This window comes from Xiphophorus maculatus, chromosome 8 (genome assembly GCF_002775205.1).
Source record: "Xiphophorus maculatus strain JP 163 A chromosome 8, X_maculatus-5.0-male, whole genome shotgun sequence".
Lineage (NCBI taxonomy): Eukaryota > Metazoa > Chordata > Actinopteri > Cyprinodontiformes > Poeciliidae > Xiphophorus > Xiphophorus maculatus.
In genome coordinates, this window is record NC_036450.1 from 20,516,943 (window position 1) to 20,540,773 (window position 23,831).

A 23,831-nucleotide genomic window follows, 5' to 3' on the forward strand; every position below is an offset into this window, starting at 1 on the left:
TCAAGAGGTTTTAATGATATCCCTTCAAAAGAAAACCTACGTCAACAAGGATTTGCGCATATTCCTTCCCCAGTCTTTGAACGAATGCGTGGAAATAGTTTGGTGAACTTCAATATTAAACAATAAAAAAATCATTATATTTCACAAACTCGAGTTTTATTTAAACAACTCTAAAGCCTTAAAAAAACATCCATCCATCCATTTTCTGTTCACCTTTGTCCCTATTGGGGTCGGGAGGTGCTGGTGTCTATCTCCAGCTACGATCCAGGCAAGAGGCGGGGTTCACCCTGGACAGGTCGCCAGTCTGTCGCAGGGCAACACAGAGACATACAGGACAAACAACCATGCACACACACACTCACACCTAGGGAGAATTTAGAGAGACCAATTAACCTGACAGTCATGTTTTTGGACTGTGGGAGGAAGCCGGGGTATCCGGAGAGAACCCATGCATGCACAGGGAGAACATGCAAACTCCATGCAGAAAGACCGCGGGCCGGGAATCGAACCCAGGACCTTCTTGCTGCAAGGCAACAGTGCTAACAGTGCTACCAACTGTGCCACTGTGCAGCCCAAAAAAAAAAAAAACAGACAAATATTCATTAGAAGTGATCTTTCTTTCCTTTAATAATTTGTGCATTAATAATTAACACTGCAAATTACTCTATTGTTTGAATGACAGTTCTCAAACGCACTGCTTGTTAAAATTACTGAATCCACAAGTGGCTGGTGTCCTTCTCCAGTGGTCAGTAGCTGAAAAGTGGTTCACTCCAGATTGGTCACCATCACATAATATACTGCACACTGGAATACAGAAACATTGCATTTTATGGATATAGTAAGGTTCAGCTGACTAAGTAGTTAGAATATAAGTTGCCAACACTTTAAAAATACTAAAAACTTTCCTATTATGTACTACTATGTATTTGATTCTATAAGGAGTGAAAATATCTGTTATTTTTCAAATAAAAACAGCAAATGCTAAACATTTTTGTTTTTAATTTTTGAATCGTGTCCCCTGATATTGTGACATGTTTAATGAATACCAGCAGAACATAATACCCTCCTATTTCTAAGTGTCACTACTAGGGTTGGTTTAATGTTATTGTACAGATCTCTACCATCATGCTCCATCATCCATACCGCCCAGTTTTTGTTTTGTTTTGTTTTTTCAAACAAATGCAATGTTTTTCCAACGACAGAAAAATATAGCTACTCACTAAAGAGATACTGCTCTTACATAGGTGATCAAATGAGGCCATAAATCTGACCCCGTTGCTGTCTTTGAACATCCAGACCTGGTGTCTTCCTGCGACAAAAAAAGAGGCTTCCTTTTTACCGCAGCATTCTTTCCACAAGGACGCCCGAGTCATGTCCAAGAACCGCTGTTACCAGAACACACGAGAAACACACAGAGTAAGATCACTCAGTCTCCAATTATGAGATCGAACAATGCCTAATTACCGTGCATAACAATAAGTGATACGGCGCATGATGGAATGGAGAGGGAAGCATCAAAGAAATCAGAACAAGAATTCCCATTTAATATTTATAACTTACAACAATGCTGCTTGTACTGTGAGCAAAGCCTAAGGATCAATTCCACCTTTTGCCTACTGATAGGAACACTGCAATGTCCAGGCCAGGCACAATGCTGCTGTAAACCAGTAATCCTTCTTGCTGCATCAAATCCAGTAAGGAGGCTTACTCAGATGAAGGGAGCAAGATCGACAGCACATGAGGGTCACATAAATTTGATTCAAACACAGACACATTAACCTCCACTAGTGCACCATCCAAAGAAAATATTTTATAACTGCAAAGGTCTAGAAAAATCTCTTTGCATTCATAAGGGGAATCTTAATCAGTCTGAACAAGTTGAGGGCAAAAGTTGAACAGTGACAATCTGAGTTTCTGCCCATGTCCTATCTGCTGTTATCGGATTCCCTCAAGCTGACCATATAACCTTTAAATACAGTATTTAGCTGCGACATAACACAATAGATTGTCTGGTTAGATTAATTGTTCTTCTGTCAAAGGCAATTATGTCAACACATGTGCATAAGGTCATTGCAAACCTGCCACCGACTTCGGACAACATCAGTGTGCTAGCATAGCCACCAACTTATCCACCTGAAGCAGAGGGTACAATACACAAGGCTGCCTTGTAGGGATTCTACCTCAGCCTTTCGTCCGTCCAAACAGTCTGGTTTCCAGGCTAATAGACTGCACTCACCATTCAGATGCCACTGGAGACTGAATCTCCCGTCCAATACATCCCAGACGATGAGGGCGTCAACACTGGTGTACCACAGGGCTGTGTACTAGACCTCCACCTCAACCGAGCTCAACACCATAAAAAAGGTTTTCCAACCACACTACAGTGGTTGGTCTGATCTTTGGCAGTGATGACTTGGCTTACATAGAGGAGGCAGAGCTGCTATCCACGCAGTGAAGTGATGAAACCAAGTGGCTGATTATTATCTTAAGTAAAAAGTGAAACAAAATGCCCCTCCCTTATCAGGACAGACTATGAGAATATTGTATAACCATTATAGTTTCAGAGAGAGGATTTTACACTAAGAGTTGCTAAAAATGTGACTCTTAAGAAAGAAGCATCTCTTTCAGAAATTGCCCAGTGAAACTGGCAATTATAGAACTTTAGACGAAATATTGGCAAAGACGACAAAACTACAAATGTTTGAGCTCATTGCTCTCAGGTAAGACGTACCATATAAACATCAACTTCCTTATTGTATAATTTGCAAAGATGGCAAAAGTTCTGTCCATGCATAAAAACAAACTTTTTACCACTGTAATGGATACTATAATCAAAATAAAAAAAACAAATGAACAAATTATCACCAAAAACACTTAGAAAATTGATCTTACACAATTTTAGAGCAGATTAAAAACATTAACAAAAACACCCTCAAAACTTCCTGATTATATCTCGTAAACCTATATTTGTCTGATTGCAAACCCTCGAAATGAATGGGGTGAGCAAATTAGTGTTTGTGCGCTCTTTCCCTGTGTTGCTGCTTTGTTTTGCTGCAGACGCCTGCCGAGAGTCCAGGACCCTGATTGATATGGATGAATTTTTCATTCCGAGTATGCAGCTGCTTCTCTGCAGCATGTCCAGCTTTTGAGCCTCCTTCAGGCTACCTGGCCTCCGAATATCATTGCGGCGAACACCACACGCAGTCAAAATCGTGTGTGGTGTCGACACCCGAGGCCGTGTGCTCCGCTTCCTTCAAAACAATTAAAGTAAAACGATTGGAGCTGCATGGCTTAAGGACAAGTGACGCATCCTCGACAATCGTGGCTGCACATTTGCACACGTGTAGACCGTCGCGACGAGAGATTCCTTCCTCTCCTGTATCTGATTATCTCTGAATTTCCAGGCTTCTCCAGAGTCTGTCACCTTCTGCGGTGTTTTATGCCCTGCAGCGAGGATCCCTGCCTCGTCTCACGCTGCTCTCTGTAACTCTGCATCTTCTTCTACAAATGTATCCAATCGTCGTAGAATTGCTTTTTTCAGGGCTTTTTATTTTTTTCTACATCACAAAACCACTTGTTTATAAGGACACCAATCGTAATGAATTTTCGCTTTTTGTAGTTGAGGTGTGTGTACATATTGTGCGCCGTTCTGTGTTGGGAGAGATAAGACACCTCCAGGACATTCCAATTTCCGCTCCAGTGTTTGCCTTCCTCTCTGTGTGCTTTATCAGAGAGCTGCATAAACGCTGATCGTTTTGGACGCTTTACTAACCGTCAGAGAGAGAGAAAAAAAATGAAGGTTGAAACAGGAGGTTGATGAGTCCAAAACATCAGATCAGAAACAGAACAGCAACCCCCCCCCAAAAAAAAACACATACACAAGCAAGATTTGGTGAGGAGGATGGGAAAAGACAGTGGGGAAAAAGCAAATGAGGTGAGCTCATTCGGTCCGACTGAAGGACAGAAAAAGTCCACTGTGTTCCACACTTAACAGTGGCTAGTGTTCCCTTGTGATAGTCTGACAGTGACGTTAATGCCTCATTAAAAGTGGGAAGCGAGGCAGTAACTCATCTCTAAGTTTTGAAATGGAACGGCATAGAAAGTCTCCTTCAAACACGGCGCTTTCTTTAATTAAACCCCGCATACGGACACCTTGGCTTTTTCCCAGAGACGGAGGAAGGGAGGGAGGGAGGAAAGAAGGTAGATAGGTAGGTAGGTAGGTAGGTAGGTAGGTAGGTAGGTAGGTAGGTAGGTAGGTAGGTAGGTAGGTAGGTAGGTAGGTAGGTAGGTAGGTAGGTAGGTAGGTAGGTAGGTAGGTAGGTAGGTGCAGGCAGAGTCAGCTGTTAGCCAAGCATGGGAAAGAGACACTCAAAAAGAGTGAGCAGGAAGTGTAATTACGGGGCAGCGACTGCTTGGACTAGAATTTGGCTTTTTATCCCCCCATATTTGCAGACTAGGGGAGAGTGGGAAATGTTAGCCAAGCAGCTGAACACCTGCAAAAATTAGCAAAGGATAGCATCTACTGCCAGTAAACACAGCCAGAGGCAAAAGGCTATTAAATGGTAGCTCTAGAGGCAGAGGGATCAGCGGAGTGGATCAGTTCAGAAAAAAAAAGCAACATAATCTTAGGGGGTTGCAGAGGAGTTTTTTTGTTTGGTCTTGTTTTTTATTCTTAACTGACCGTTAAACAAGAAAACTCAACTTTTTCTATTAAAATAGGAATTCGATGAACTGGTTTATCACTTTTGTAGATGTTCTCTTATCAAGAAAATGCCAAAATTAAACATCCATGCATACAAACTGGACAGACATCAAATGACGTGTGGCTGTTTTGATGCCACTGATAGTGTATACTGCACCAGGTGGATGAAACAATAAATACGGATGAGCTTCAAATGCTCTGAATTTACCTGAAATCAACAGAAAAACTATATGTTTGAATCTTTTATAGACATATCTTATTGTCCATGAAATAGGACAATAACTGGAAGGAATCGCAGAATCATTAACTTGACGTAATTTGCCGGTCTTCTGTAGACCTCGCACTTTACGTCTTGAAAGATTATGCATGTTAATACTCCTGACTCTTTTTGTATTTCCACTTAAATTATGTAGCTGTTTTATGCGTCATATATTTCCGGCACCCTGGAGTTTGTCAGGCACCTCTGAGCTCAAGTGTTACGCTTTGTGAAGTTATGCTATTGCATTGTTTATTCATTAGAACATGCAGAGTATTTCCAACAGTTGGGTTGTGATGTTCTTTGCTGTGACAACCTCTTTTTTTTTTTTTTTTTTACCAATAGCACTTCTCTTTAATGTGACAGTGCGACACAAGTTTACTCAATCATCCAAACCCCGCCGTAGCTATTTTGGGATGACAGCCGTTCCTAAAATACCTGCAATTGCTGAGTAAATGTTCTGTTTCTGTAATGTGTTTGAATGTTCCCGGAGGCAAAACAAAGCCATTTGACGCCGACGTGTGAGAGTTTAGCCCTCCACTACTGTCTTTCAATTTGTCGATCATCAATAAAGTACTGTTCAAAGCTTATGCATCCCCAAACTAATATAGGAACCACATGTATATGCAACAACAAGCTATCATTTACATAAAAGTCTAGAGGGAACAAAACCTCACCTGTCATTGTCCACGCTCCTGAAGCCGGGAAGGATGTGTCTGAAGCTGGAGTTCCGATCAAGCTTTGGTTGACTCTTGGTGCGTTTTATGGAGCCCTTCAGCCGTCGACTCAGAAAGCCCTGGTGGAGGAAGACAGTCGACATTACAGCGTCACCGAAGTCTCGGCGATGTGGTTGAGCTTGACGACATGACAGCAAAATATGAATACAAACATGTATGCTCAGCATTTTAAAATCTGTGAGGCGAGGTGTCATCGGTAGTTGAAGGGTAATGAATAAATGTGGCTCACATCAGAGATTAGAGAATACGACCCGAACATTCAGAGCCCCAGATTTAACTCTGTTAGATAAAAGCCGAGCTCAGAGTGGAGTGGAGATGGAGCCGGGGTGGAATTACCACAAATTATGTAAGTTCAGGTAAAAACCAGCTAATCGGTTCTAGGCTTGTCTGGGTGAAGTGGAGGGAAATTTAATATGCGTATTTCTTCTTACATTTGCAATTCAACCCTTTCAATCTCTATGGTAACTATCAAGTGAATGAAATGAGTGATGTAGAAATGCCATAACGTTTCCCTTTTTTTTTTTTTTTGTTGGACAAAACGTTGCATCCACACTGTGCATTTGGACGCACTCAGCTCAGCTGTTACCCATACTTGTCAAGCTTTGGGCTGCAGCCAACAGGATTCTGAAGTGCACTCCTCAGTAGGAGTCCTGGTGCTTACTGGGGATTCTTGGACATCTTAAGTCCTTCTTCACTGCAACGAAACCGTTCATCTTTGGGTTCTTATGAGCTGAAAGGATGTTCTTTCAGGTCCAATTTCCTGACATGTGGAGTGGTCTTTTTTCTTAAGGTAACCACGTCAAACACGCAAAGATAATGATTTTAAACCCATGCTCTCAAGGATTACGAAGACCTTTGCAAAAGTATTCATACCCGTTGAACACGCATCACATTTTGTCATGTGCATTTCAAGTTTACATATGAGTGAAGTGGAAGGACAATGATACAGAATAATCTAAGTTATATAGCAAATAAAATACAAACCTGAAAAGAATTGGATTTAAGGTCAGGCCTTTGACTAACACATGTTTTGCACCCATGATAGATTTTAGTTAAGAGTTACTTTGTGCTTAGCTTCCCTGTGTGCCTCTGCTAAAGTAAAGCACTTCTACAACTTTTCCACAACTTTACCTCCGACCTGTGCAGTGTGCTTCCTCTTCACAAGGCTGTGCGTTCACTAATGTTTTAATCACAGGTGGGCTTTTTCAGTTTCCCTCATGAAGACCACGTTGCAGAAACTATTAGTCACGAGGCTGCAAAAATTGCAAATGTGTAAAAGAGTTCTGTATCTCGCTGAAAGCTTTCGCAAAGACCTTTTGCAGTGGTTTATTTCACAAAGCAGAACACCAGGTTGAGATTTCAGTCAGACTAAGATGGAAAAAAAAAACAAAAAAACGCATCACATACCCTAACAGACATGCATTACCTAAAGTGCTTTAACCTTCCGTTGTCCTCATATGCATCGCCCCTTCCACATGGCTGTGATGGGCAAATTGCCCAGTGAAAGAGACCTCCCTCCACCCCGTTCAGGCCATTAACACACTTGTGTAACAATTACCACCTACAGTATGAATAGGTCTCCCCAGGCTTCGATGGACTGGGGATAATTGGACAGCGACTTCCTCACAGCTTGGCACCTGATCACAGAGCAAACCTCAGCATCCCGATGAACAACACCTGTCATCAGGAGGCACTCTGGCCTGAAAACAAAGGACGCCCTCTGAACTGAAGGGCTTGGTGTATCTGAAAAAAACTGCAGGCATCCGATCAAAGATGTGGCGTCCCTTTATTATCATTCAACTTACAATTCTTGATGCAGCAAAACAAACCAGTAAACAGAAAATATCAAACTTAGAACTCCTTTCTGATAATACAGTTGCTACAACTACTGAACTACTGCAAAAAACTATATGAAAATAATGAGTGTGTGTATCATCACTGTGTACGAACACAAAGTGCTACAATTCCTAATTACTTGGTCATTTTGAAGGAAAAGATTTTTTATTATTTATTTATGTTTTTTGGTAAGGCAGGATTACTGTGAACAAATATTCAAAGCATTACATTTTCGCTGTTGATGCACATTCCTGTCCAAAGCTGCAGTGCACAAATAAAGCAGTGGCTACGACAGGGAGCTGAAATAATAACTTGTTTTAAATGAGGAGGATCGTGGAGAAACAAGACCGGAGCAAATAGTGCAAAGGAATCACGGCATCAACTCTGCATTAAGTTCAATTTACCGCTACAGAAGTACTCCGCTTACTCAGCAACTTTAGATGCGACTCTGTGGGAGCTTTTCCAAAACTTTCAGATAGCTTCTAATAATCTGGGAATCGAGTATTTCTAAGGATTGCAGTTTTAAATCAGAAAGAGGTTTCAGTTTAGATCAACTCTATGCCAAGGAAAACTGTAACATACAACAGAATATGAAGGCCATTTTCCATCTTTGGAAAAATAACTTCACCTAATGCACATGCACTATGCGTAATAGGGGGACTATTATAGGAAACGCCCGTACTTTAGTGATTTAGAACAATGTAAAATACGGTAATGTATGAGGAGAGATAAACATTGTGACAGCAGGAGGACGACTATGATGAGCTGTGATTACAGCTAAACTTCCGCTTTTTTCTTCATAAGTGAAATCAAATGATCCCACTGAACCCTCCGGGATCAGGGTTGCTTTTACTTTTTCATACTCAAAACTTGGACAAAAGACAAACAAAAAAAACCCATTTACTCTGTCTGATGACATCAATATATATGTTTTTTTCTTTAGGAGTGTAGGCATGTGGTTTGATTAGTAGGAAAGTCCTATCTAAACAAAGAAATAGAGGAGTCCATGTGAAACAGAAGGAATCTATTAACCACCCCGTACCGCATCAGCTCCTCCGTAACCATGACGAGATTAAGACCCACTGAGTTTGACGTTTTGACACAGAAGACAGTGCAGATGAAAATTTAATAACGCCCAAACACCTTTTTCTCATTTCCGCATATCACTGCTTCCGAACTGCTTGAAAGGCAAAGCGATTCCGCACTTCTTCGCCGCAGCCCCAGGAGAGCGTGTTAGCCTGCTGTCGTCTGCATGTTCGCGGCTCACAAATTAAAATGTTGTTTCTTTTTGCATCCTCATGAGGCAAGGTGATGAATAAAACTCCCAATTCGAGCACAGAGAGGGGCATTAATGAAAGACAAATCAGAGATATGAAGCAGAGTGTGGACAGCTGTGGCCAACTTGACTTTTTTTTTTTTTAAAACAAATTCAACATAATTCAAATCGGAACTTAAAAGTAAAATCACATAAAATAACCAAAATGAATTAGAAAGGAGAAGAAGGGACATGAAGTGAGCCGAAGTCAACCCAAAAACTAAAGAAAATAGAGAGAAAAATGACTGACAGTGAGAGATGACAAGCAGCAGGAGGATAAATGAAATAATTTGAGCACAATGTGGAGGTGGCAGAGCACAAGTCAGCAGAAGAAGCAACGGAATGAAACTAAGCGACGAGGAAAGCTGGGAGAAAAGTACAGCAAACGAGTGACAAGGTCAGTGGCGGATAGGAGCTCAGCAGAGCATGGAATTGGTAGCAGAGCAAAGTGAAATAAAGGATGGTCAAATAGAGCAAAATATAGTTTTGGGCTTCACTCTGACGCGGCCTGCTATTGCTCTTATTTAGCTAGGGATTCTGAATAAGACACCTATCACACCATGCACCGTAGGATAAATAACAGAAAACAACAGCAAACATAAAAGAAAAGAAGAACCCAGCTAGACTCGGTATTCTACATGTAGCACGGCTTCACAAACCCCAAAAATCTGTTCAAGATAACAAGTACTGCAATGGTTCATATTAAGTCGCTTAATTGGCCCAGGCTTTTATTTTATGGATTTGTGTGCGTTTCAATGATCTAGGGTATTTCAAGCATTATTTGACTTTTTGTTTGTTTGAAAAGGACTTCAATATAAAAACAAACCTGTAAAAAAAAAAAAAAAACAGAAGTACCCTTCACACAAAAATGCAGACTGAGAAAAACAAAATGGGGAACGAAACTAACTTTGTACAATGAATGTTGAATTCCTCTGACTCTGCCTTGGGTTATATTACACTCTAAGTTGGGTCTAAGTCACATTATAAGAGATGTGGAATAATAGGAAGTACAAACACTATTACATGCTAAATTCACTGTGCTATATAGAGTAGCGTCGAGTTTGACTGGCAGCCAGGAAGAGGTAAATGTAACCAAAAAAGTGGAAGACAATGAGGAATAAAAAGTGTATTGTGCATCTGTCAATTTGCAAATAAACAAAACTAGACTTGAGGCTACGGTTTCCCATGCTTATGTGAATCTCAACAAGCTGTTTATTTATTCCATATTTCTGTGGCTGACAGCGAAGAGGCAGGGTGGGATGTCAAACCAATTCAACATGAGCATACCGCATGGAGGGGCACCTGCTTCTCAACAGCCTGTCTGTCTTGTCTTATTGCGCTCAATCCAAAACAGGGAATCTGACGGCTCCAGAAATATTGTATCAATATTGTACTGCACTATCTTGTTTGCAGCATAACCTCTCGACTGCGTGTGTGTGGGTGTGTACGCGGATGTTACAAAAGCTTGATTGCAATCTCAGCCTGTCCGAGTTCATTAAATCAGCACTTAAGGGAGTTCAGCTCGGCTTTATTGCCGGGCCTCGTTTTTGTCATGAAATTAAAGCAAATGCTTTGCAACCAGTTAATTCTATTCCCTCGGCTCGCCGGTTCCCGGCCGCCCTTAATGCGGTCCGATAGAATCAGAGCCGGGACAATCAGCGGGGCTGTCTTTGCTTCTACTGTCACATCTCGTGTTCTCCTTTAGCATAAATGGATAAAACCAGTGGACGTGCCTTCCCAATTAGACCTTTCTGCTATTTATCGGAGAGAAAACGGGAGCTAGGTGGAGAAGGAGAATCAGTTCAGTCACCTAGGATGAGTGAAGCAAAAGAAACTGTAACTTCTATTTTAACTCTTTTTCTGCTTAATTGTACCACATTTTGAAGAGATTTCAGTTTTTGTGGCTTATGGTTCTAAAGAAATAACAGCATTCGAGAATGAAGCATGAGAATAATAGAGGCGTGCGTGTGTGTGTGTGGTTTCATATCTGTGTGTTTGCAGATATGAAACCCAGTCCCTCCAAACGCAAGAGTGAAAAAGATTTTGACGGATTTAGCTCGAGGCCTTGGAAGGAGTGCTTTACAGATCATTATAATTCTTGTTGTCAGAGTGTGAAAGTTTGTTTCTGAAATAAAGAGGAATGATGAGGAACAGTAGCCATTCACTCAACACCCAACATCCTTACTAGCCATATCGTCAGTATGCAAGGCAGCTAATGTGATGTGTTGTCCATCCTTACATCAAAAGCTGACAATATGAGACAAATGTAACTACCCAATCAAGCTGAAGTACAGTATCTTAGGATTTAAAAAAAATAAAAATTATTTCTGTTTCTTGATTTTCATGACACGGTCTGTGTTAAAGAGAAATACTTTACAATACTTTACAGTGTTTTTAACTGTGAAAAACCACGCAGTTTTTCTAGCCACGTAATTAAGAGTGACATTGCTTTGGCCTATATTGTATAACATCAAGAAATGATATCAATGTTTGTGGTTTTAATTTGACAAAATATATAAATGTCTACAGCTCTGGAAAAAAGAGAAAAAAGAGCCCACTGCACTGAACCTCCTGGTTATTCCACCAAAAATTGATTTCTGAACTCTTCCTGAGTTAAAACATTAATATTATTGTTTCTAGATGAATATAAACTTGTTTTCTTTGCATCATTTGAGGTCTGAAAGCACTGCATCTTTTTCGTTATTTTGACCATTTGTCATTTTCTGCAAGTAAATGCAAAATTTTATTCAAACATATACCTATAAAAAGTACAATCAGAGAAACTGATCATTTTAAATGGTCTCTTAATTTTTTTTCGAGAGCTGTATGTGGAAGGCACCTGAAAGTGCCACGGTTTGATCGTTGATGCAATACCAGTAAATACCACTAGGGGGAAGCATATGGGAAAGGAGTCCACAGGCCAAGTTGCACCATCTTCTGGAGAATTATGTTCACTTAGGGCAGGAATCAGTTGTTTAAGCTCATCAATATTAGGCTCACGATTAGGGGTCAAGAGGTCATGTGACTGAGGATGACTTTGCAGCAGACTGCCTCCAACTTTCTTTTCCCTGAGAAGCTCAAGAAGCTGCTTCAGAGGCGGCTAATCAATAAGTCAGCCCTTGCATCTGACCCTCTACCTCTCTTACAAGCCTGCAGTTCTTTGTTTCTTTTCATAAGCCCTTGTTAATTCCTGTTGAAATCAAGATCAAACAAAGATTCTGCTCAAATGTCTCTCTATAGGGGATCAAGAAGATCCAGAAAGGTCTGAGACAAAATGTAACACAAATGGCAAAAATGCTGCATGTCCTATTACGTAGAAGTCCATATCAATTATAGTTCATATCGACTTTGACAAAAGCCTTTAAAACACTTGGTTGTTTTTTTTTCCTGTTGCAATGGATACTGTCATATCTTTTAGCTCCCAGTTTAGTCCATTCTTGTGTTTGTTAATTCTGTGAAGACTAAAGAGATGACACGGAGTTTACATGTTTATGAGAAACAAACGTCGTCGCTCCGCTGGCCTGACTTTGAGTGGTTTACACTTCACCTCCGGGTTGCCATCTCCCCACTTGTTAAATATTAATTGAAATATGTGATGCTAATTGCTAATTATCTTTAAATTGATGACTCGTGGCAGAATTTTTTGCTTCATTAACTGGCTGTTTATCTACTGAATTAAACATGACACAGAGCGTTACAGCGGGCTGATGGACAACAAAAAAAAAAGAAAAAGCAAGAGGGGCGGGGGGAGAGTGCTCTCCATTTATGTTTGACGGCGAAAATGGGAAGCTGTGTGGGAGTTTAAGTGACTGAGCTTAAATAAAACCTATCATGTAGGCTGGAAATAAAACCCAACACACCAAATGTGTGCTGTGATGTCAAAGTTCGAAAGACTCTGTTGTGACTTTTAAAGCAAATCGGTTCCATTTTGATATGAGTACATCTGGACATTAAAACAGCCTTCTAAAATATTAATCTATGAGATAAAAAAAAAAAATTAGATAACGGAGAGACGGAGAAAGGATGGTAGGTAGAGTCAAAAATAAGCAGCACTCACAGCACTCACGGTGACTCTGAAAGGGGTGGCGGATGTGGAGGTGGCTTCCATGACGGCGGAGTTCTTGTCCGAGGAGCCTGGCATGCTGCGGCGGCGTCCCGTCCTCTCCGGAGGAGACTCTGAAGACATAAAGAAAGTTTGTTTTTTCTTTTCTTTTTAATCTTTAACGATTTTTAAAGCTCGCTCTTGAGCAAAATTTCTTTCAAAGTACATTTAAATGACTTCTTTGTGAAAAAGTCCTGAAAAGGAAACGATGGCAATTAGCAAACTACGGCAAATCTTTTAAAGACAGTGGATTCATTTAAGCATGATCAAATATTTATTTAATACCCACTCCAAAGGACAACACGCATACAGGTATGCATAAGAAATCATTCATTGGGAGGAATATACATACTGTAACTACATGATAGATTTTGCACTTTTTCAGAAGATTGAACCATAGTTGTACACTGCTGCCGTGCATCATGGGTCATGTAGTTGTAGCACAGCCTAACAACGTAGGAATTTATGAATCCGAACTACAGTGTGCAGTCATCCGCGATTTGATGCCTAATCCTGGAACCCTTGCTGCATGTTTTATCCCCCTTCTCTCTCTCCCTCTCTGTCCATTTTCTGTCTGAATATAAAGCTCTAGAAGCACCACAAGATAAAATGAAAAAAGGAAGAGTTCATAAGCTTGTGCGGAAACTCTGCAAAGAGCTTGAGTGGATTTTTGCTCTTCAAACTCCCAACTGATGTGACATCCTCCTTTCAGGACTATCTGAAGAATTGCCATTGCCAGACGAAAAGAAATACACAACAAATAGTGAGGAAAAAGTATATGGAAATTTGAAAAAGAACTTAAAGAGGGTGTCGAGCTGCGACCCGAACAGATAGATGTAGCTAGAAGCCTGAGCGTTTACACGCCTAGATATTGAAAAAGACTTGGCAACGCTTTTATCGTATTGTTTGTCTGGCTATCTTATTTCATTTCTGCAGTCCAACTTAAACCTGTCTTTGTAGAACAAAAGTAAAAACCAAAAAACAAAGTTTGTACAATTTTAGTGTCTAATAGTTTGACATGATACTTTCCAGTTTTTTGACAATAAAAAAAAACAACTTTTCCAAACCATCTGGACGAACATGTGTTTCTATATTACAGTTTGTTAGTCACACATTCTCTTTCTGAAACGGTTCTGCCAACAAGATGTAGGAAAAAGGACATTTTCAGAAAATAAAAATAAAAAATAGGAGAAAGGCTTAAAAAAAACAACATGGTGTTTGACCATTATGAATGTGTTCTGAGAGTGTCCTCCTCATGGGATGGTGTGTATGCGTGTGTGTGTGTGTGTGTGGGGGGGGGTGTAGGGAAGATACAGATCTGGACATGCCTATGAGGAATGCTACAGTCATCCAACATGCAGGTCTTCACATATTTCAGTTATCTCTGCTGCCTTCTGACTCCAGAATAGAAAGACAAAAAAAACACACAAGCATCGCAATATTTCAGATGTATGCCTTGCTTAATTTGTATTAAAATATATCTAAATAAAAGTGCAGAATGAGAGCCACAAGTTTTGATATGGTGACAAAGTCTGTCCACATTACAATGTTCACACATGGCCACATCATCAATCGGGCAACGTTAAATTATTTTAAATACGTTTTGAACAGTCTGAAACCACTAAGTGAATTAATGTTGTAGTGTGTGAGGAGGGTGTGTTAGTGTGTTATTAGTATATCCTTATTATATAACAAATCCTCGAGCACACGGACACATTAAGACGCCCAGCTTAATCTTTTGGCTTCAGGAGGCATTACGCTGACTTTCATTTATTTCTTGCAGACTTACAGTAACGCTGCCTGCCAAGGCCACACAAATTCATGGCTATGAGTTGGTGCGAAACCGCTGAAATCTTTTTGGATTTCCCATGTTATCATAGGGCAAAAGGAAAATGACAGGAAAATTTATCATCTTGTCGATTCGTAACTGAAATAATTTACGCATTTCTTTCCAAATGCACAAATTATCTCGAGTTTTCCACCTTATGCTGCCGTTATTGTTGCAGCGCTTCGACTTGACCCTGGCTTATGCAGCTGCTGAACTTTCCCACGTTCTGTCATGTAACAACCACAACTTTCAGCCGCACCTACCAGGACATACCCATCCACTTGAACTGCCAAGCCGGGTAGAGAGAGCAATAATCAAGGAAGCAGCTAAGTGAGCCATGGCAACTCTGGAGGAGCGGCACAGATCCACGGCTCAGGTGAAAGAATCCACTGACAGGACAAGTGAGTTGTGCACTCCACAGTTCTGGGTTTTATGGAGCAATTGCAGAGGAAATACATTTAAAAAAAACCCAACATTTTACTGTTTTGCAGTTTTTTTAATAAACCATGTTGACAAAGCAAACGTAGCTAGCAGCACAAATCAACCTGAAAGGACCGTGGCGATGAGGAAATATGGTGGTGGCGACCTTTTGCTGCGAGGGTGGTGCTCTTTAGCAAAGACAGGGAAGCTGGGAAGAGTAAGCTGAAAGACAAAAGGAACCAAATAACAGGAAGAAAACCTGTTAGAGGCTGGCAAAGAGTCAGGACAATGACAGCTCATCTTGTAGCTTTTAAATGAATCCATCCCTGTAGGTCCGTAACCAGGCCTCTGCCAAACTTGACGGCTTGCTGAAGAGGTAATTCAACGGGTTGCTTCAGGCAAAGGTTTGAAAAGGGATTCATCTAATGGCTGCAGGACAGTCACTGTGAAGGAATGAGGTTGGACACCCCTGGTTTAGATCAATGTGAATTTGTGTGTTAAAGTGTCGTAGACAAAGTCTGGAACTAAATACACCTGATAAATCGAGCCAAAATAAGAACATTGTTGTTCACAGACAATCTGACACAGTTTGAGCCAGTTTGCAAACAAGTGTGCAGAACTTGCAGAATTTATTTGAAATCCAAATAAATGACATTGAGTGTTGTAGTTTTAACAAAATAGAAATGCTAAAATGTTTAGAGTTTTTAATAAATAAATACTTTTCTTGGCAGGACAATGCACGTAAAATCACTACCTAAACTTTTCACTAGCGTGAGATGGGAAGCATGGGAAAAGCCTTAATCCTAAACCTTAGTATAACTAATATGGTATTTTCAAGTACAACAAGCTTTGTACGAGCAGATCAGCTTATTAAACATTTCTCAGTCCAAAAATGTATACATGTTCATCAAGTTGAGCTCTAATATCTGCTGTCTCACAGGCTGGTTGGTTGTATGAGCAAGCAAAACACAAATCCATGCATTTCTCTCAACCCAAATACAGATAAAATGAGAGAAGGCTCTGTGTGGTATTTGTTTATTTTCATTTATTTATTTTAACTTAGCATGTTGAGGCGTCTGAATAATTTTAATTTGTTCTGCGTCTGTACGGAGGATTTGAATTTACGATGTAAGAGGTCGGAAAGAGGACATCAATGACTTAATGTAGAATGACAAAAACTCAGGAGTTGATAATAATTAGCCAAGTTTATTACAATGGATTTGGGTGTTACACTTTTAGAAGTCTCCTTTGAAATTAAAGTCAGGCGCTGAGGAGTGTGAACCCGATCAAAATGAAATCCATCTTTATCTTCAGTCACGGTGCACAACTCACGCAGTGATTGCATTCCTGTCGCTTTCCCTCCTCGCAACCAACAACTACGGTGGGACTGAAATTTCCGCTGCCATGACAACAAGACTTTTTAATCCTTTCAAATCAAAAACTCATTCATGAGCAAATAAGGCTGATTAAGGTAATTATCAGCCCTGACGGAGTAAAGTCTGCAATGCAAATTCTCACACTCAGCCTTCAGCAAATTCGCCCCTCTGGCGGCTTCATTTGGCGACAGAAAACTCCCTGCTTGTGCACAGCTGGCCGCTGTTGGCGCTCAAAGACAAACCAAACACATGAGCGCACATCATGGAGCTGTAAAAGAAAGAAAGAAAAAAAAAAGGGACTGCTGAGTGCAATTGCGATACAGGTTTCCACATGCTCCAGACATCTGACTGCAGTAAATTTCCGCAGATGTACGGAAAATTGCCGCTGCTGTGTGAGGCGCTCCCGATGTCGGCTCAGACAGCCACCCAGACAGACAGACGGAGAGACAGACGGAGGGAGAGAGCAGACTCGTTCTCAATAAAACCTAAATTAAAACGCAACGTCTAATGTGACTCCTGGGGAAAACCATCAAGGAGTTTGTTTTGTCGAACACGAGGGGTTTGATCTCTGGGAACATTTCCTGTTTATGGAGGAGTGTGGGAGTGTGTGTGTGTGTGTGTAGCAGTTGTGTGCGGCCTTCAGATCTCAGATGGTGTGTGTGTGTGTGTGTGTGTTTAGAGTATATCTGCAGTTTAAAAGGGTCAGACTGTCCACAGGCAGCTGTTGTCGTGGAAATTCCAAGTGTGATAGCCTTGAGATCGTTTACTGGATGTTTCCAGTCAATCCTTCCCATCGTTTCCCTGATCTTACAACTGCTATTCTCCTTTAGTTAAATGAATGTTTCCTCCTGCTTTAAGAATAACCTCTAACCTTTGCCCCCTGTCCACACAAACACAGGCGTACTACAAACAAAACTAGTCCAGCTACCTCTCATCTCTATGTGTTTTTGAAAAGGAAAAAAGGTTAATTTTAGTGTATACTTTGGGATTCCAAACAATGGGAGATGTCTGGGATTTCCTCCTGATTCGTTTCTTCAGAAACCAGATATTACATTCATTTTAATCTATTAATGATGTCAGCTTTATTCCCCCCTATTGCTTATTACTGGCATATCAGCATTGCTGTTGTGACGTCCGATTTTTCTACCGCATAGATTTTTAAACATGGATAAAGGCATTTTTTGTGTGCGGAAAGTGTTGCTTTTACACTTTAATACTGCACTTTAGAAACTCTGCCTTTCATAAACGGCTACTGCAAAACCTTTCAGCCTCCCACAGGCTGGTGCGCTTTTGGTCGATGGAACTTAAGAGGGCATGTATCACGTTTGGTAAAAAAATAAAAAAAGACGGTGGCAGAGAAGCCTGGGAGTTAAGCCTGTGCGGACTCACTTTTAAAGAACAACATTTGACACTCTTTCTCTGAAGAAAATATTCACCTCCCTGCTGGGTTATATATTTCTTCATTAGGTGTGAAGATGGTAGCAGCAGGTGGCTAAAATAGCTAAGCAGCCTGAATGCTGGAGGGGCTACAATCTTTATGCTAATCTGAGCTCACCGCCTGCTGTTTCCAGCTTCATATTTAATGTGATGACTTGTTTCGATATTCTGTTTAAAGAGAGGTGAGTAGGAACATTTCTCATTTCTCTAAAAGCCTCAAAGAGTGTTTAGGCTGGTGATTCACTCTGGAGTGAAGGTAAAGCGTTTTTTTCTTCTTCCTTTTTTTATATGCAAAGTTGTAATTTTCAATTTAAATTCAGTAATATACTACAGATCAGAGAGTATATATCCTGAGGATGTTCTCCGCCAAGAGACTAAAACCATCAAACTCTTCCTCTTATGTCTGAGCAGGACTTGCACTCGTTCGGACTGCTAAAAAGTTAAAAGAATATATCCTCCTTATTCAGAAACGCGTGAGAAACCTTCGGTCCCATACGTGGCAATGTATTAAAACTAATGTCACACACACCTCCAATATCCCAAATTAAAGGGTAAGAACGTTACAATTTTGCATAATGACTTCCCTTTTGATTCTGCCAAAGTTATGTGCTTTGCTCATAAATGTGCTGAGAAAACATGCTGTTGTGTCTCTGAATTATGTTTTTTTCATACTTTTTCACTTAAGCTACTGGCTATGCTAAAAGGCTTTGAGACAAAGGATGAAATTGAGAGATGGCTGTAACCAAGATGTTGTTGGTGTTCAATCTTAACACGTTCATGTAGAAAATAACATTAACTAGCTACTCTATGCAGTACATGCTTGGTTAATTTCTTGGATTTTTCTTTTCATGCATCTCGAAGGAAAAAAGAAGATGAGTTGAGCCAGAATTGGAAACGTATCACATTTTCTTTTGCTGGTTAATAACTCTTTTGGGATTTGTTTTGATGCTAGGATGCGTAAAACTACACCATAGCTTCAGTAGAGGTTAACAATTTGTATCTTTATTAAAATTCCTTGGCCTTTGGCAAGAGTTCAGGATGTAAGACATCTACAAACACAAATACATGCATAATCGTAGAATCAGAGTGCAGCTAAATGGCAATTTGGTATTTTGCTGGTACACCAACTATTACATAAAAGTGGGATTTCAAAATAACTTTGCAATGGTCATGAACCCCAACGGAGAAAGTGCAATTATCGCCACAGCCGCATACACCTAAACTCTTGAGAAGGCCTTCATGTTGTTTACCTGGAGTGACTGTACAGCCAACCAACCCAACCGGATCACAAGAAAAAATGAATTGGATTTATACCAAAAACAGTCCAGGTAAGACATCCTGACACCACATCTTTATTCCTGCTGACTCAGCCCGTGTCACACACCGACATCCTGTCAGAGAGCCATTTGTGGAACAATAGAAGGGCAGAATGTCAAACAAGCCTGAACTTGACAACATAAAACAAAAGGGGTAATGGTGAGATGATGATTCACGGTGAGAGTTGTGATGCGTCGTTTCCATGACTTCACCACATCAAACCACCTTTTTTTTAAATGAAACGGTGGAGAGAACCATCCTGCTATAACCAAAAACTGATTCAGGTGTGTCGTTTCTCAAAACATAATGTGGCGTTTTCTCTTACTTAATAACTTATTTAAACTTTGATTATATCCAGTCTTATTTTGTTCCTCTTTTTTAAAATCTCATTTCATGTCTTAATGTTTTAAGTGGTCAGTGTTTCTTTATTTTTCTTCACATTGCCATACAGCACCAAACTGATTCGATGCAGGTCATCCTATAGTAAATCTGCATAGCTGTCATAATTGGTCGATATATTTTGACGAGGAAATGCTGTTTGTCATGATATTAAACAAGTCACACTTGAATGTGAATGACTGCTGCAAAGTGGCAGAACTTGTGGAGGAACTTTGGTCATATGCTGTAGAAAAAGTCACACCATCATAATTTTTCTGCTGGTAAAAAAGGATTTAAGGGAACATGACACAGTAGAGCTGTTAGAAGCTCCTATCTTAGTGGGGATCACTGATACTTAATGTTCTCCTTTCCCCCTACCTTAAAGTTTTTGTACCCTCCATATTTACTGACACCCCTGGCAAACATAAACATACTTTTTTACTTCTGGTTCAATATTATTAGCACACTCCCTTATTTGAAGATTTTCTGTAGCGTGTGACTCCAAATTCTGTGGGGAAAACCATTCTATTTTGTTTTCATGAAATATATCTAAAATATTCAAAAGGAAAGGCATCTTGGGAAGGTAAAAACATCTACATGTACTGATGCTTGACACCATATTGGCTGGCGGTTGCCAAGCAGCCAATCCAGACGGGCCAATTATTTCCCTTGGTGCTGATTGGCTGTACCCCCAAGGGCGAAGATGCAATTTTAGCTTCTGTAATGTCTACGACAGCTTACAGTGTGCGTATTAATGCATTGTAAGGTATATTTAGTGCTTTGTCTAGTAAAATAAGCATTTTTAATGGAGTTCTCAAGTATTTGCAGGTTTGAGGTATATGTTGTGGTTCCTAACCTCTGCGAATACAGAAGGTTGACTACGGTATCTTCGGAGGTCTTTCTATACCTCCCTTATAATCCTTCACACTGTGTAGTGGCAAAATAAACATATTTTTGTTGTTGTTTACGTTTTTAACCATTGCTCTGACTGCAGATATGGAAAAAAACTCCAGCAAATAGCTCTATTTTTTAGAGAAAGTACCAGACAGCTCGGCACTAGGCCTGTCGCGATAAACGATAAATCGATTAATCGTACGATAAATTAAAACTATCGACGTCATTTTAATTATCGGCATTATCGTCTCTTCCGGCCTTTTTCTCTTTCTATTAATGACACTGAATGAAAAAAAGGCTCAACTCCGGTGCTCTACACTGACCCCCCCTTCCTCATTTCCTCAGTGTAAAGCCCAGCGCACGACAGGATCTTAGAGTTGTCGGCCGATTGTCGGCCGTTTTCAAAACTTAGCCGACAGAAATCCTAGGTATAACGGTTAGATCATGTGGTGTCCAACAATGGGCACAAAATAATGGCTACAAGTTCAGTTAACTAATTTTTAAAACCAGGCATTAATCAATGCTTTACTACAATCTACCTGCAATGCATGTGGCTAGTGTCAGCATAAAGTGTAAAGTCCTGACTGAATGAAAATCATTATAACCTGTTTAGGTCACGTTAACGAAGAACAGCTGAAAAGTTACGGGGTTTATCAACTGGTAGCAATTTCGCTCCAACTCCTCCTCTTGTCATTTCTATATTCTTTGCATGTTGAATAAACATTAATGTTGTTTCCACGTATCATCTCAGATGTCCGCTGGACTTCGGGTTGCGCCGTGTCAGCTGTTTGGGATTCCCTCAGTAATTTCCCCTCAGAAAGCACTGAGGGAATCTGCGCTTTCTGATTGGTTGCCTGTCACATTCAACAGGCTGCGTTAAAGCTCCCAGTGGGGAAAACCCCTGATTTAGATCGGAGGACGATCTACCGTAACACACCACACAATCTTAGAAAGATCAACGTTTTAAGATTGTTGTAAAGGGAAAAATGGGAGCAAAAAATCATGTCTTGTGAACTATTGCATCAGGTAGTCGATGTTCCCATCTTCTCTATTTAAATCTAATTATTACTGAAGGGCAACATAATATACAGACTTCATAATCTGCACTCTTTTGATTGAATGCAGTATTTATTTCCACTTGTACTTTATGTTGTTTAGTTTTTTTTTTCAAGTAAGTTTTTTGTTAATGGAGACTGAGAATCCATTTTATTTCGATTTTGGTTGTTTTGTTTATTTTGTTTATCAGTTCCAGTGTTTAGTGTTCTTTTGAAAATAAAGTGTATCTATCTTTGGCAAGAAATCGCATGGATTACTATGTCATTTCCATTAAATCAGTGTAAAAAGGTCTTCAAACAATATTATCGTTTATCGCAATAATTTTTGAGACAATTAATCGCTCAGCAAAATTTGCTATTGTGACAGGCCTACTCGGCACATTTGATTTATTTCTACGGTATGTTCTCTTGTATTGTAAATGAGAAATGAAAGTAAACTACATCATTTCAGAGTTATTCTGTTTAGCTCAGAACTTTTAAGTTGCGAACCATGAGCATGGATTATTCAGGATTAATCTGTTAGAAAACGACCTTTGAACACAGGGAGGATGATTTTATGGATATACTTCAATTTGAGGGGTTCTGGAGCGTTCACTGTTTTTTTTTTTTGTTTTTTTTCCCCCAGCAGTCCCACATTAACTCCAACAGGAAGTGTCAAGCACTTCAACTGCTAATTAATTCACCGTGTTCATCAGCTGTCAGCCGTTTTGTGGTTGCCAGTGGAAATTTTTTAAAGAGTATTTAACCCTTTAGTGTCATGTGGTGAGATCAAACAAAAGCTAAAAGTGCTATAAAGTCCTTCTGAGCCCAATTGACCAATACATCAGATGAGAAATGCTAAGCTGTGGTTGTAGATTAAATACAATATCTGTTACTATGGCAGAAAAAAAAACTGAAACTGAACGTTTGAGCACAGAATTGTGTTATCAGCAGCTGTGTGACTCTGCATTTCAAGATGTCTGTCCCCTCAGGACAGAGAGAGACGACATCCACAGAGCATGCTGACTGTTCTTTTGTTATGACAGAAGGGTAAAACCAGAGGAGATTTCAAACACACACACACACGCACACCCGCACGCCCACCCCCACGCACGCCCACCCCCACACACGCCCACGCAAACTTACAAAGAGTTTCTTTGGAACACTGAAATGTGCAGAAAAATATATATATTAAAAAAAAAAATCATAGGCTGTCAGGTTGTGTTTACCCCGTTCTCTCTACCTGTGTGAGTATCTGTCCTGACTCTTATCTGAGTTCTTTGCACACTAAAGCTCCACTTTTCTTTTTTTTTTGCTTGTTTTTGTTCTGTTCCACCTATCTTCAGCGACGTAACAACCAGCTGGTGGCAGGGACAAAATCCAGGCTGTCTGAGGAATATCTGCTGCGAATCAATTTCAGTCGCGCAATCCTCTGAAAGTCGATCGGGCTGTTTCGCATACGGTGACTTGCAAAAACACTGAAGCTTTTTCTCTCTTTTTGGCATGTTACAACCACAGATCTTAAATCCGTTTCATTAATATTTCCTGTGATAGATCAACACAAATGAATGCACAATTGCAAAATTGAAGAAGAGTGAATTAAGATTAACTATAACACATGTTAAAAGTGGCACAGTCCAAAATATAATCACCATCTAAGTTTGGCACAGGTGAGTGTCGGACAAGATTTGCTGCCCACTTAATCTGAAAGGACAGCATGAATCACAAAAAAAAGCTACTTTGACACCAACAGTAAGTCTGGAGGATGGAAGAATTTGTTGACGTGACCTTTATTGGTCATAAACACATCTAAATGTAGCCTTTATAAAAGAGGAAGGGGAAAACCGTTGTTAAAAATAAAAAAAAGCCGGCTGAAGTTTCTTTACAAGCCATGTAGTGGAAACAACATCATTTGTGAATGAAGTTGCTTTGGTCAAACAAGATCAGAATTATATGTTTTGGCCAGAAACTAGGTCTATACGTCACCCTGGACGTTATCATGACACATAGACGTGGAAACATCATACTGTGTGGTGCAGTAGGAGTAGGGAAGCTTATGGGGAGATGGATGGCAATAAATATGCTGTAATACTGGGGGAAAACTTGTCTGAACTTGCAATCGGTGACAGTGGGGTGGAAGTTCACCTTCCAGCAAGACAACAACTCAACAATGCAGTGGTTTAGACCATGACACAAAAA

General features: G+C 40.2%; 1 protein-coding gene across 7 annotated transcripts in view; it reads right to left on the reverse strand.

Moving 5' to 3' along the window:
* dab2ip (DAB2 interacting protein) overlaps positions 1–23,831 on the reverse strand; it is a 180,752-nt gene that overhangs the window by 86,341 nt on the left and 70,580 nt on the right. For 5 of the 7 annotated variants that reach the window (XM_023337804.1, XM_023337805.1, XM_023337808.1 and 2 more), the window contains 2 exons: positions 12,904–13,022; positions 5,636–5,754 (listed from right to left, as the gene is read on the reverse strand). In XM_023337804.1, coding sequence (XP_023193572.1) covers positions 5,636–5,754; positions 12,904–13,022 — 238 coding nt within the window. The remainder of the gene's footprint in view (positions 1–5,635; positions 5,755–12,903; positions 13,023–23,831) is intronic. The other 2 variants (XM_023337809.1, XM_023337807.1) reach the window with 1 other exon arrangement.